The 12,942-nt window shown below is 61.3% G+C and overlaps 2 protein-coding genes across 23 annotated transcripts in view; both read right to left on the bottom strand.

Annotated features, from left to right (window-relative positions):
- Positions 1–35: 35 nt before the first annotated feature.
- NDST2 (N-deacetylase and N-sulfotransferase 2) lies at positions 36–6,493 on the bottom strand. 4 transcript variants are annotated; one of them, XM_074296797.1, is made up of 15 exons: positions 6,180–6,493; positions 5,543–5,595; positions 3,821–5,072; positions 3,633–3,720; positions 3,088–3,242; positions 2,705–2,890; positions 2,438–2,566; positions 2,142–2,324; positions 1,964–2,060; positions 1,712–1,835; positions 1,401–1,575; positions 1,093–1,257; positions 877–986; positions 573–675; positions 36–485 (listed from the first exon to the last, which is right to left on the bottom strand). In XM_074296797.1, the coding sequence occupies exons 3-15, from the start codon at positions 4,823–4,825 to the stop codon at positions 360–362; spliced, it is 2,646 nt and encodes an 881-aa protein (XP_074152898.1). In that variant the 5' UTR covers positions 4,826–5,072; positions 5,543–5,595; positions 6,180–6,493; the 3' UTR covers positions 36–359. The 4 variants fall into 4 exon arrangements, with proteins under 4 accessions (XP_074152898.1, XP_074152899.1, XP_074152897.1 ...); XM_074296798.1 differs by having other exon boundaries at positions 1,093–1,263; positions 2,705–2,815; positions 6,180–6,492; XM_074296796.1 differs by having other exon boundaries at positions 1,093–1,263; positions 6,162–6,490.
- A 606-nt stretch (positions 6,494–7,099) lies between these two features.
- CAMK2G (calcium/calmodulin dependent protein kinase II gamma) overlaps positions 7,100–12,942 on the bottom strand; it is a 58,924-nt gene continuing 53,081 nt past the window's right edge. For 4 of the 19 annotated variants that reach the window (XM_074296806.1, XM_074296813.1, XM_074296811.1 and 1 more), the window contains 4 exons: positions 11,601–11,676; positions 11,184–11,278; positions 9,110–9,353; positions 7,100–8,809 (listed from right to left, as the gene is read on the bottom strand). In XM_074296806.1, the coding sequence (XP_074152907.1) occupies positions 9,121–9,353; positions 11,184–11,278; positions 11,601–11,676 (404 nt within the window). In that variant the 3' untranslated portion in view covers positions 7,100–8,809; positions 9,110–9,120. Of the gene's footprint in view, positions 8,810–9,109; positions 9,354–9,894; positions 9,976–11,175; positions 11,279–11,600; positions 11,677–12,435; positions 12,562–12,942 lie in introns of all 19 variants that reach the window. The other 15 variants (XM_074296807.1, XM_074296814.1, XM_074296812.1 and 12 more) reach the window with 9 other exon arrangements.

The raw sequence follows: 12,942 nt of genomic DNA, 5'->3' as shown, positions 1-12,942 counted from the left end.
GGGAGATCTGACGGGTCAGAGCCAGAGACTGACGAGACGGAAAAATAATGACGTTTATTAAGGACCCGTGTGGCCTTGTTCTCGGTTCCCCGAGCTGCCTCCTGGCCTCATCCCCCATTCAATGTGAATGACATAGGGAGGCCAGGCTGCAGTGACCCCTTTGACTGAAGGGCTCACAAGCAAGAGAACCTGCTGACTTGGACAAAAAGAGACTGTCCCCTGGGCACGTGGGAAGGCCGTGGTCTGGAGTCCTGCCTGGCGATCTGTCCTTGCCCACCTGGGCCTGTGGGAGGGTGAGCGGCTGCCCTGGCGGCCCTGCCTGGTCTAAGGCACCCCGCTCCTCCAGGCTGGTGGAGGGCTCAGCTCGGGCCTGAGCGCTGCAGCTCTTCCTGAAGCCAAGAGGGCAGCGGCTGCCCGAGGCGGCTCAGCAGTTTGGACAGTTCCAGATTGTGGTCCCGGAAAAAGTCAACCAGGAGGAGGCGGGACTGATGTAGGGGAGAGAGAGGTGTGACGGTCAGCAGGAAGGAGAGGGCCGGAGGTGACCCCGGAGCCTCCCCAGCCCAGGCGCTCACCTCGGGGTCCATGTCCGGGTACCTCCGTCCTTTGCTCTTGCCCAGACATCGGGTCTTGCCACCCTCTAGTCCCTGGCACCAGAATCCCTTGCCCTCATCAAACCTGCTCGGCAGGAGAAGGCAGTCAGGGGACTGGAAGGGAGGAAGGACTCCCTGACAAAGACGCCGACATCCTCCCTCCAGGCCCTGGAGCCGCCCCAGACCAGGTCGTGGCCGACAGGCCTCTCTGCCCGAGCCTCTACATTTACACTTCTAGGCAGAGAGAAGCTCAGCATGGCACCCCCGTCCTCCCCACCCGTCCCACCTGAGGGTTCTCGTGTAGTTGAGAACAGGGGTGACACCAAGGAACTTCTGGATGTTTTCCATGGAGGCTGCTGGGTTGGCGCGTAGCTCCTGCCCGTCCACTATCAGCACCTGTGGACAGAGGGACGGATGGAATGGACCCTCGGTGGGGGGGGCCCCCAAGTCCCCGGGCTGTGGACAAGGCCACTGTGAGGCGGCTGGAGGGAAGGAGCTCTACCTGCCCAGAAGGGTAATAGGTGAGCCAGCGCTGCAGATGAGTAGAGTAGTAGCCAGGGACCAGGCAGCGGTTCTGCAGGGCCCGGAGCGCCGCGGGAGCCTGCGGGGGCGCCGAGATCACTTGATAGAAGGTGTGGTTCAGGGCTGCAGGGTCGCCGTGTGCTCGCTGATGCTTCAAAAAGCAGAGGGTGCATGAGGAAGGAAGGAGCGGCACGGTTCGTTCCAGAAACCATCCCGTCTGTCTCCCTGCCAAGAACCCCTTCCCCATTCTCACTCCTCGAGCTCCCCTGGCCCCTGACCCTGACTGACCTGGTACCAGGAATAGGCCCGGTCAGCGGGGTTGGTAAGTACTGTGATGATCTTGGCACGGGGCAGAAGGGCCGCTCCCCGATGTGGTACAACCTCTGAGTCAAAATAGGTGGCGCTTTTCTCAAACAGGAAGTCAGTGCTGGCATTGGAGGGGACCGGGAAAAAATCCATGTACCTGGGGAAGGACTTGGGGTCAAAGAGGAGAGCCGCAGAGAGGGAGGGAAGCCGGCAGAGGAGGCAAAGTGACAGGAAGCACTTCCTCGGCACTTCCTTGGGAGGCCCCGTTGTGCCCAGGGGGGCGCGCCACTTACCAGTCGATGCCCTTGTAATAGTTGGGGCCGCTGAAGAACTGGATCTCCTCAAAGGTGCTAGAGCTGGGGAAGCTGCTGGTCACGGCCGGGTGCAGGCTCAGGAAGAAGTGGACGGCCGTGGTCCCTGGAGGTGGGGGGCGGGGAAAGGACAGCTCAGTGTTCTGGGCCAGTCGGCTCCCTGAGCGAAAGCAGGACCTGGGGCAGCCAGGGGCGGGGGCAGGGAGGAAGCAGCAGAGCCCCCAGGGTCCTTACCCGTTTTCTGGGGCCCCACGATAAGGAACTTGGGGAGCCGATCACAGGTCTTCTCTTTGGACCAGATGTCTTTGTGTCTCTTGTCGTCACAGGGGTTCTAAGAGGAAAGAGAGGTGGTGATGGGACCCGGCTTCTCTCCCTTTCTTCCCCTTCCCCAGCGCCCCCAGAGCGGGCTGACCTGCCAGAGCGGGCTGCGTTCCTGAGGGAAGAGGTCAAAGTACTTTTGTGCCAGGGGGGCCGGGGGCAGAGTTTGTAGGCGCAGCCGGGTCCAGCACTGCAGGAAGCGCACCAAGCTCTCGAATGTGTACAGGCCCAGCCGGTCATTGCCGTAGTTAGACAGATGGGTCATGAAGATGCTGATCTGCATGGGGAGCCCCCGCGTCACACAAGGGGAGCCTCGGCCCCAACCCGACTGGCAGATCAGGAGAGCGAGCCCCCCACCTCCCCCCCATTGGCTCTGCTCTCAGTCTGTACCGGGTTGAGCAGAACGGTCAGGAAGAGCTCGCCCCCCCGGATGCTGCGGTCCAGCTCTCGGGAGCCCCCGGGGTACTCGTTGTAGAAGATGGTGTGAGTGAAGAGGCCGCAGGTCTGTCGGGGCAGGACCTAGAGAAGGGAGGGGAGGAGATCGCGCATGGGCCCGGCTTCCTGGGACGAGGAGTTTGGAGGCCTGAGGGTCAGGGCCAGAGGAAGCATCGGGGATGTGCGGGCTTGGGTTCGAGTTTAGGTCGGAGGGTCCCTCACCATGATGCCGTTGTGAATAAAGCCTCGCCGGTAGCGTGCAGGGCGGAGGTGGGGATACTCTTCAGTGCTGGTCACCTGGATCCCCCACACGGATTTCCAGGCCTCATAGAGCTGTGTGTGGATGGGGTACACGCCCGAGTGGTGGGGAGCCACTGCATACCCCAGATCCGTGGGGATCCCATGCTCCTGGGGATGGCACAGACTCTCATCTGGGACTGGGGAGGTTGGTGGGGGGCGTAGAGGGGCAGAAGGGACAGGGATTCCATCCCAGCAGGGAAATTGAGAAGGGGAGAGAACTGGAGGGGGGATGTGTGTGGGGATGACAGGGAAGGGAGGGGAGGCATCTCGGGGCGGGGCCGGGGGGAGGCACCCAGGGGTCTCACCAGAGCAAACTGCTTGTTGAGCCGCATCTGGTCGGCCAGCACGGAGCGGTTGTGGAACAGGTGCGGCTGCATGTGGCTCCACATGTGGGGGAACCACCAGAACTCCTTGCGATGTCTCAGCAGCATGTCGTCCCCCGCGTCCTCCTCCTCTGTCCCTGTGGCCACACACCGACTTCTACAACTGACCACAACCTCTCCCCACTCCCCACCCTCACTCTGGCCGTCCGCCTGCCTGGTGGCCCTCACTGTCGGGCCCCGGGCTGACCGGGCCCACGGATCCTGGGTCGTGAATGCCGACCATCCACCGATCACAACCTGTTCCCCGCGTGGCGCGTTTCCAGAACGGTTTCGGTCAGCACACGACGTGTGTCCCGACCTGCCACGGAACGGGACCTTCTATCGATCCCCGCTTGGCCTGAGCACCGACGCCGGGCACCGGCCCCTCCCCAGATGGGCACCGCACATTCTCATTGATTCCAGGAAAAAGAGCAGGGAGGGCCCCCGGGCAGTGTCTGCCAGAGATGAGGGGACTTTACGCGACTCACCCGTGTGGTAGAACTTTCCTGAGAAGCCCAGATTGAACGTGAAGTTGGGGACTAAAGCCCTGAGTTTACTCTGCGTGGTCAGCAGGGCCTAGCAGAAGCAAGCAGAAAGAAGGCTCAGCAGGGGCTGCGGGAAGAACAGCCCGGGAAGAGCAGGCCTGGGAGGAGTCTGCGGCGGGCCGGGGACTGACCTCGACGTCGGCCACCTTCATGCGGGTGCCCTCCTTGCCCACAAAGATGTCGTCGATGTCCACCAGGATGTAGCGATCCAGCGCCAGGCAGAGGCGCTTCCCGGTGAGGTAGGCGACGGCGTCCACAAAGACCAGCTTGTGGAGCCAGAAGGCGAGGCTGTGGCCGAAGAGCACGCGCTGTATGCCGTCGTGCAGCCCCAGGTCCTGCACCACTGTGGGCAGGCGGCTCCTGCGGGGCAGCGGGCCCAGGACAGAGGCCTCGGCCAGGCGCGGACTGGCCAGGAGGACCGGCTCGTAGGTGCTGTGGTTGGACTGGAAGACCGTCCAGTCCTCCCCGGGCAGCGGCCCGGGCTCCAGGCGGCTGGGCCGAGTCAGGTGCAAGAGGGGGGCGGCGGGGTTCACCTGGTAGTCGCGCAACCCCAGGTTGGAATGTAGGAAGAGGGGGAAGCCCTTGAGCTGGGCGCTGAGCAGGCTGTGCTCGTGGGCACGGAAGAAACCGATGATGCCCACCCCGTACTCCACGCAGTAGCGGTCCAAGAGCTCCCGGCTCCGGGCGTCCAGGTTGACATACTTCAGCAGGTTCTCGTAGACCACGAGGGCGTATCGGCCCCTGGCGCGCTCGGTCAGCGTGGGCATGTCCCCGCGGCCGGGGGCCAGCTCCGTGCTGTATCGGAAACGGCTGGATTCCAAGATGGCCACGATCTCCTGGCCCAGCTGCGAGTAGACGCTCTCCACGAACACCAGCACCACGGGCTCGGTGCGGGCCGGCTCCGAGGGCCGGGGGGGCCAGGGAGGGGCCGGGGGTCGGGCCGGGCCGGGTCCCGCGTCCCCGCCGCTGCCGCAGTCGCCCAGGGGCAGGGGCAGGGGCTCCTTGGCCTTGGGGCTGGTGGACACGTAGTAGGCCAGGAAGGCCATGGAGGCCAGGCTGAAGGCGATAAGCAGCAGCACCAGGCGATGCAGCTCCAGCTGCCGGGCTGGACGGACCACTCTCCACAGCTGGAGCATGGCGCGGGAGGAGGCCGTCAAGGTTCTTGGGGAGGAGGCCCGGGGGGACAGAGCAAGAGGGAGCCAAGGCAAGCTCCCCGCGGCAGGGAAGAGGTAGAGACGAGCTCCCGTGGGCTGGGCCGGCCACGCTCCATTGGCCTCACGTCACCATGGCCCCTGGCCCATGGCTCTGGGCTGCGCGCTCGCCACGGCTTCCTGCAGGCACGGGCTCCTCAGACGGGCATCGGGGGTGGCTCTGTCCTAGGACCTGCAGGGCAGAGGTGGGGAGGGCTAGGCAGGACACCCCCAACCTCCAGGCAAGGCTGGACAGGGTGCCCCCAGGACAGTGAGGTCGCCAAGCCCCCCACCGCTCCCTGCTTCTTACACGGGCATTGGGGGTGGCCCCTTCCTAGGACCTGCAGGACAGAAGCGGGGAGAGCTGGGCAAGATGTCCTCGCCCCGGGGAGAACTGGGAGGCCCCTAAGCTCCACTGGCTCTGGGCCTCGGGCTCCCTGGTGAGCCTAAGACTGGGACTGAGCTGGGCCAGGCCGGGAGTAAGTGGTCAGCAGGAGCTGGGGGGGTGCCCAGGAAGTGCCCCCCCTCAGATAAAGGACACCTCCTCTTCCGGCTATCTCTTATCGAGCTGGGCAGCCCCGGCCCGTGCCAGGTCACAGCCTAACGGCCACGGTTGCTGGGGGGAGGGAGTGGGGTTCCCACGTCCCCCAGGTCCCCTCTCACCTGCACCTCTCAGTGTCTGCAGTGACGAGTAGCACGCTCCACACCACAAGGACCTAGGAGAACCCAGAGGCCTGAGTGCGAGGTCCAGCACCCGGGCAAAAACGGGGGCGGGGGGGGGGGGGGCGGGCCAGAGTCCGGCTCCCGGCCCGGGCCTGGGCAGGGAAAGGGTGTCCCGAAGAGCCCAGTGGGGGGGCAGGGGAGGGATGAGGGGCAAAAGAAGAGGAGAGGGGCTGGGGGAGGGGAGACCCGCGCAGCGGACGCCAATAGGGAGAGAGAGGATGCTGAGGGTCAATGGCCAGACTCTGGCCAGGGAAGACTTAAGGACGAGGTTGTGGGGGTCACAGTTGCAGGCGACGGGGAGGACACTGGGTGGGACACGGTGGGGGAACCAGCGAGAGGACACGGGGCAGGGACAGAACGGGAGCATCCGGGGTCAGTGAATGGGGGACAGTGGGAACGACGATAAGGGGCAGTGGGGAGGGTCGGTGCGGGGGACGGAGGGTAAGGGGATCGCAGGACGGGGGGACACTCGTCTGGGGGGAATAGCGGGGATGGGGACCCCGGGAAGCAGCCCAAGGAGGGGCGCGATCCTGCGGAGGGCGGGCCGAGGACGCCATACCGCTGTGGCGCTGCTCACCCGGCGGCCGGGGCGCTGTCTCCGCGGTGGCCGGGCTCCGCCGTGCGCCCACCTCTCCCGGATCCGGGCCCCGCCGCGGCGGCTCCGCCATCTCCCCGAGATCGCTCCTCCGCGGGCGGGCCGAACCACGGCTCTCTGGGGGAGCACGGGGGGCGAAGCTTGCTGCGCGCGGCTCCGGGCCGGGAGCCGAGGCTCCTCGCAGTCTCGTCCGCCTAGTCCCAAGGGTTCGAGAGGCAGATGTGCGCTCTCTCAGCCCCGGGACCTGAGCGCGCGACTCCTGCCCAAGCCTGGAGAGCTACTCTCCCCCAACCTTCTGGGAGAGTGGAACAGTCCGGGCATCGCGTTCGACGTCAAGGACCGAGGAGGGGAAGCGGCGCAGGGAGTGGAGGCCGGTAGGCCCAATCCCGGCGAGGGGGGGCGGACCAGTCCACTGTGCGGGGGTGGGGAACGGGAGTTGGGGCGGGAGAGGGCGGGGTGGACCATCCCATGGCGCCTGGCGGGGGTGGGGGGAGTCTCGCGAAGCTGAATAGCGGTCCAGCCCAGGCAGGGAAAGCCAGAGATTTGGCACAGTCGGGACCTTGAGAGGGCAGTGGGAAGAGGGGAAGGGGAAGTTCAGGCGTCCAGCAGCCGCCGTCCTCCAGAAGGCGCTAGTAAAGGGTCTAGAGCTTTCGAAGTCAAGGATCCCACCACCTTCGAGGTAGGGGATCCCTGTCCACCTCCTCGTCCCCACCCCGCCCGAGGTTCTCACCCAGGCCTTCCCCCACGTGCCTCCGTGGACACCGAGCGAGGCTGGTACACGTGTGTGCGCGCGTGCGCAGAGGGGCTTGGGTACTGACACCCCCCTCCCCAGCGGGTGGAACCCAGCACCCCTCCCCCGTTTCTAGGCCTTAGCTATGAGCCCCCAACATCAACAAAGCCGTGGACCGTTTAAATGTTATTTTATTAAATATCTTCAGTTCAAGGTTTCGTTGTAACAAAGCTATGAAGGGTCTACCAACATTCAGAACAAACACTAGCTAGTTTTTAAATTATTTCTATGTCATCATGCAAAAATTCTGCATCAAATGCCTTCCATTTCCTGTTTAAAAGGTGATTTTTTTTTTTTTTAATAATCTAAATTCTATAGATGCTAACGTTAGCCCCGGGAGGGAGGAAGAAGCTAAGGAGAGGTGGGGCTCGAGCGCCGATATCAAGCTATGGGTTTCAAAGACCATTTGTCTCAAAAGACTGCAAAACCAAACCGTGGTGTGAAGTTGTCTCGTGCTGGCGATGCAGAGAAGGGCGGGAGAGGGGCCTGCCCCCGGGGTGCGCATGCACGCGGGATCCTCGTGGCCACCACCAGCCCCTCCCCGCTCTAGCTTCATGCTCCAAAGGCACTCTGGGGGCCTGGGGCTGCCCCCTTCCCTGCGAAGGTGCGGGGACTCAAGCCCCTTTCCTTCTTCCCGCCTTCCCTCCCTGGCGCAGCAGGACCCCGGGACAGGAAGGAAACTGGTGGAAGGGGGCCGGGCCCTGGCACCTCCTTTTTGCGGTGCATGCAGGAGAGAGGTGAAGGCCCATGCGACTCCAGGCCATCCCCAGCCTCTGCTGGTCAGGCCTCTGGAAGCAGGGCCGCCGAGCAGGATTTAGACCAGCCAGCTCCTCTCCCGTCCTGCAGGGGCCTCCACAGCGGCCCCAGGCCCGGACCAGATCGGAATTGGGGCCATCACTGGGGGGGGGGGGGGGGGGGGGGGAAGCAAGACAAAGACGACTGAGATCAGCACGGAAACAAAGTGTCCAGGCTACAGCGGGAGTGGCGGCCCGGCCGGGCTGCGCAGCCCAGGCCGAGAACAAACTAGCGAAGCGAAGCCCCTCCCCCTCCCCGGGGCCCTCGCGCGGGTGTGCATCCCACACAAACGCTCACAAGGGACTAACACCGGGTTTCTGCTAAGTTCTGCAAGTCTCCCATCTGCGCTAAGCGGAACAGTACTGCAAAATCCCAGCCGGGAGCCCTCCTCCCTCTCGGAGCCGCGTCGCTGCCCGGGACGATGCCATCTCCACCCCCGCACCGCCCCCCCACCAGGGAAGGGAAAAGGCGCTCCCACATCGGCCTGCTCTGGGCCTCCTTCCGGGCTCCCGCGCAGACTGACCAAGTCCATTCCCAGGACCAGGCTGGGCAAGCCGCCTCGGGGGCTGCAGAGATCGGGCCCTGCACAGATGCTTCTGTGGCCTCCAGCAGGGTCAGCGTCAAGAGTTCCTGCCTGGTCCCCCCAGAGTCCATGAGGGCCGCAAAACCGGGCGCACCCACTGCCGGGTAGCCGAGCCTGCTGCTCAAACTCCCGTCCTCTCGCCAGCCCGGGGGGCTGCAGGTGGTTTTAAAACATGATCAGCGGTATGGATTCCTTTTTTTTTTTTTTTAAACAATCTTTTTTTCTTTTTCTTTTTTTTTTAAATGTAAAAAACACCTCGGTACAGCAGAGACAGACACGACGGGCGGGCGGGCTGCATGCAGGGGCGTGCATTGGTTGCTGCCGCTTTGTAATTTTAATTGTTTTTAAACCTCAAACGAACATGACTGCTGCTGTCACTCAGGCCCTCCAGAGCCGCTGGCTTCGAAGGTTTGACCTCTGGCTGGGAATCTCCTAACACCGCTGCTGGTGTGGGAGTAAAGGACACGGGTAAATGAGAGGAACGTGGGACCCCTTTGTATTGTACAACCCCACCGGTCCCAGGGAGGGCAAGGAAAAGGGCTGGGGCAGGAAACGAGGGGCTTCTCCCCTGCCGGTCACCAATCACACCGGAAGCTTCTTGGGGGCAAGCCCCTGGTAGAGTCTTGCTCGTTGGGGGAATTTATTAAATCCTTCATCAGCTGAACTGACTGTCTGGGCCAGAGTAAGGTCCCGGACAGGGTGCCCTGGCCAGCCACTCCCGACGCCCCCTGACCCCAGGCTCACCTGGGGAAAGCTCACTGCAGCGGGGCAGCGGGGGCCCCCGAGCAGTGGTAGTGCACATTGAGCCACTTGCCGTCCCGGCGGTGCCAGACCCTGGTCTCCTCAGACTGGCTGGTGCGAGGCCGGCCCTGGCCATCGATGTACTGGGTAAGGCGTATGTAGGCGATGCAGGCCGCGTCCTCGCCAATGACGTGCACGTGGGGGTTCAGGATGGTGGTGTGGATGGGCTTGCTGTTCTTAGACAGGACTGCAAGGAGGAACAAGTATTAAGCTCGCACCCGAGGACCATCTAGCATCCCCTTGGCACCAGCATCCCAACATTTCCCCAAGGTTTGGGGTTCTCTAATCTCCATCACCAGCTGTTGCCGCAGCTTAGTCTGTGATAACAGTGATCGTATCATTATCCCCCTTTATCTGAACACAACAAAATCACCAGCTTGAAATGTTTAAAAAAAAAAAAAAAAAGCCCACTTGTGACAGGAAGTAAGACAGTTAAGAAACCTGACCATCAAAAATGCTTCTTCCAGGAAGTTCCCAGGGCTCAGAGGATCCTTTGGGAAAAAGTAAAGGAAGCTGGGCGGACAGAGCTCACTGTGGACAGGGTGTGAGTAAAGTGCTGCTTTTAGCCAGTCAGGCTCATGTTTTATTGAGGGCAAATCTCTCATTTTGGTAAAAAAACAAAACAAAACAAAACAAAAAAACCAGAGTGATGAGAATACACAAGATTTCTTAAGAGCTCAAGACTTCAAGCCTTAGTCAAAAGCATTCGAGATAATGCAGGGTTTTACCTTTGCACAGCTGGGGTACTGGGGACGGGGATGGAAACTGATATGGAGATGGATGAGTGATGGCATCAGAGTAGGACTGGGCTGAGAAGGTGGGAGGGAGAGAGAAAGGGTTGGTATCAGGAAGGGGGGAAGGAAATGGGCGTCGAGCCCTGGAGCGCCAAGGAGTTCTCCAACGCCTTCTCCAAGATCTCAAGTGAAGGGACACAAAGGACCGGAGAGAGGTGCACAGCAGTGCTGGACCGCAAGGAGTGGCGTTGGGGACACCGCCAGATACATTTAGGACTAAAAGAAGAACTGGGCCTGATTGAGGGGAAGATCCAGGAATCTTCCTGCAGAAGAGGGCCAGTCATGTAACAAGAATGAGAAATAGGTGGACAGCCTGCATGCTCCAAATGGCCTTCACCTAGAGTAATCTCGAGCTCAGTCTGGGCCCCGATAGCCCCTCAAAGGGGGAAAAGGTCCGCATTTTTTCCAATATATTTGGTTTCTTTGTCATCCTGTGCATTTTACTTTAAGCATTAAAAAACAAAACAAAAAAACACACCATAGAAATGGGGGTCCATAAACCTCACCAGACAGATTACCAGAGGGGTCCGTGGCACAAAGGATATAAAGAACTATCACTTCAGAGCCACAGTTCTCTAAGGCTGATGCTTTTAATCTCTAATATGGCAATTATTAATATTTATAACCTCCATAAAGAAAAGCTTTTTGTGGGGCTGGGAGGCAAGAGCCCCTGAGACCAAAAAGTTTGAGAAGAGCTCCTCTAGAGGAATGTCTCATGTCTTTGAAGATGGATAGGTTGTGGACCATTTGTGTGGGGTCAAATGCCACATCAAAGAAGCAGGCCTAAAAGAGTGTGGGAAGGTAACCGGTGTGAACCAATCACAGATCCAGTGGAGAAGTATCTAAGAGCTTGAAATCCAACATCTTCCCTGCTTTCTACCTCAATATTTGGAATTTTTACCCAGATTTCTCCACATCCCAAACACGGTTGTAGCCTGGCTGTAAATTAACCCCTTCAGCCCTCTAAACTGCCCCACCCTGATTTTAAGCTGCTTACAGCCTCTGGCCCATTTCCTTAGTTGGTGACCAAGCTGGGTGCAGGGTTTAGCAGTGCCCAGGCCCCGGCACAGGAAGCCAGCGGTCTTTGGGAAAGGATGGAGATACAGTAGCAGGAGGTGAGGGGAAGCATCGGGCAAAAGGGGAGAGAAGACGAGTGCCGGATGTGGGAAGGAGGAAGGGACGGGAGGCAGGTGGGAGGATCTCAGCAGCACGAACCCACTCACGATTCTCAAAGTAAAATTTATGGAAGTCCATCCCCTCCACCAGGTTGCCGAGTGCCTCAGGCTCGAAGGACGTAAGACCCGGATCGCAGATCTTCCTGCGGGGAGAAACCAGTCAAGGCAAAGTTTTCAGGGGCCTCTCTCCAGCCCTCTCCTCTGAAGCCACAAGCCAGCCGCGTGCTCAGAGTGACAAATGCTGAGACACAAGTAATCAGAAGGCCCTGGTTATCCGGCTTTTATATCAATCCTTGGCTTCCCCTCCCAGGCATCAGGAAGCTCAAAGACCCCCGGATTTGTTCCCCTGGGCAAAGGGGGTGGCTGAGACTGAGACCCCAGTTACTTTCTAGGACCGACACACAAGGTTGGAGGGGCAGCTCCTCCTGGGAAGTGAGCCACCGCAGAGCAAGTACTTCGACTTACGTGTAGGCGTCAAAATCCCCATTGTTGATGGCTTCGATCAGCTGCTCCGTGATCTTAATGATTTCTTGTTTTCGAACTGTAGGAAAAAAGCCCTGAAATTCACCTGCATGGGGTTGGGAAGAGCCCCGAAAGCCATCCCCACTCCTTCACAGTCTCTCTGGCTCCGGGATTATCTTCTATCCCCTCCACCTTTTGGGCTCATCACAGAGCGGACCTTTGCCATCATTCCCTAGCCTGACCCTCTGAAAAGGACCCTTCCCATCCCCGCTCCCAGGGAGCTCCCCTCCCCCCCTCAGCTGACTGGCTATGGGCCTGGCTTTTGCCCTGTGCCTATAGGGAGAGCCAAACCACAGCGAACGCCCAGGAGACCCATGGGGAAAGCCTGCCTCGTCCAGCTGGGACGTGGGGTGCCGCACTAACAATCCTGGCGGGTTCATTAACCTCTCCCTGTCCGGTAAAGCCCCCCCCCCCCCAGTCTCCCCTCAGCTCTCAATCGTCCTAGAACAGCTTGCGCAGGCAAGGGGCACCAAGCCCCTTGGGAAGGACCAGGCAGGAACGGGGGAGGCACAATGGAGAAAGGGCCGGCGGCCCCCATTCTCTCCGGAGGTGGGGGGGGAGGGAGGGGTGTTTGCCTGTTAGCTGCAAACAGAAGCAGGGCCCCTGACAACCCCGCACCAGACAGACACAGAGCCCGGCCTGCTCCAAGGCCCCCACCCCACCCCCCCGCTATCAAACCAGACTGGGCTCTGGGTGGCGGGCGGGGCTGCGGCCCAGGGAGGTCCCAGAAGCCGAGGGGCCGTGGGGGGCGCCCTGCACTCCCGGGCAGCTCACTTACACGGAGCGCCACTAAGAGCCAAAGGCACCACGAGAGGGAGGGAGGGCTCGGACTGAGCACGTGCTCGCCCTGATGGCAGCCCTGGCCCGTCCCAGGCCATGAGCCTCTCCTCACAGGAGCGAGCGGCTGCAAGACAAATGCAAGCATTAGAAAGGTGCCCCGCTGCAGCCGGGGGAGGTGGGACAGCGCAGCCAAAAAACCAAAAACAGAAGCCGAGCGGGACGGGGGCAGGGAGAGGGGTGCAGCCAGAGTGGGGGGGGAGGGGCGCAGCCAGCAGTAGCAGGTGGGCAGGCAGCAGCCAAGAGCGCCAGCGGCCTTCCAGACACACGTGCCCCTCCGCCCCCTCCGGACCCTGCGGTCCGAGGGCCAGGCCGTGTGAGAGCGGGAGGAGAAAAGGAGGCGGCCCCTACACGAAGCATGACCGGCAGTTGGGGGCGAGGCCTCTGGGAAGGGCAGCGCTCCCCCTTGTCTCCGAGGACAGAATCCCGCTGCTGACCCCCAGCTTGC

Source organism: Sminthopsis crassicaudata, chromosome 2 (genome assembly GCF_048593235.1).
Source record: "Sminthopsis crassicaudata isolate SCR6 chromosome 2, ASM4859323v1, whole genome shotgun sequence".
NCBI classification, from domain to species: domain Eukaryota; kingdom Metazoa; phylum Chordata; class Mammalia; order Dasyuromorphia; family Dasyuridae; genus Sminthopsis; species Sminthopsis crassicaudata.
Note: the sequence above shows the minus strand (reverse complement) of the source record. Positions and strands in the feature narration are given on the sequence as shown.

What these genes read in the sequence shown, in the direction of transcription:
- NDST2 (XM_074296796.1), bottom strand. Translation starts at nt 4,825, where the DNA reads ATGCTCCAGCTGTGGAGAGTGGTCCGTCCAGCCCGGCAGCTGGAGCTG. An exon ending in TGAAGGTGGCCGACGTCGAG is followed by an intron (nt 3,721 to 3,820) that starts GTCAGTCCCCGG and finishes TGCTTCTGCTAG; the next exon opens with GCCCTGCTGACCACGCAGAG. An exon ending in AGGAAAGTTCTACCACACGG is followed by an intron (nt 3,243 to 3,632) that starts GTGAGTCGCGTA and finishes GTGTGGCCACAG; the next exon opens with GGACAGAGGAGGAGGACGCG.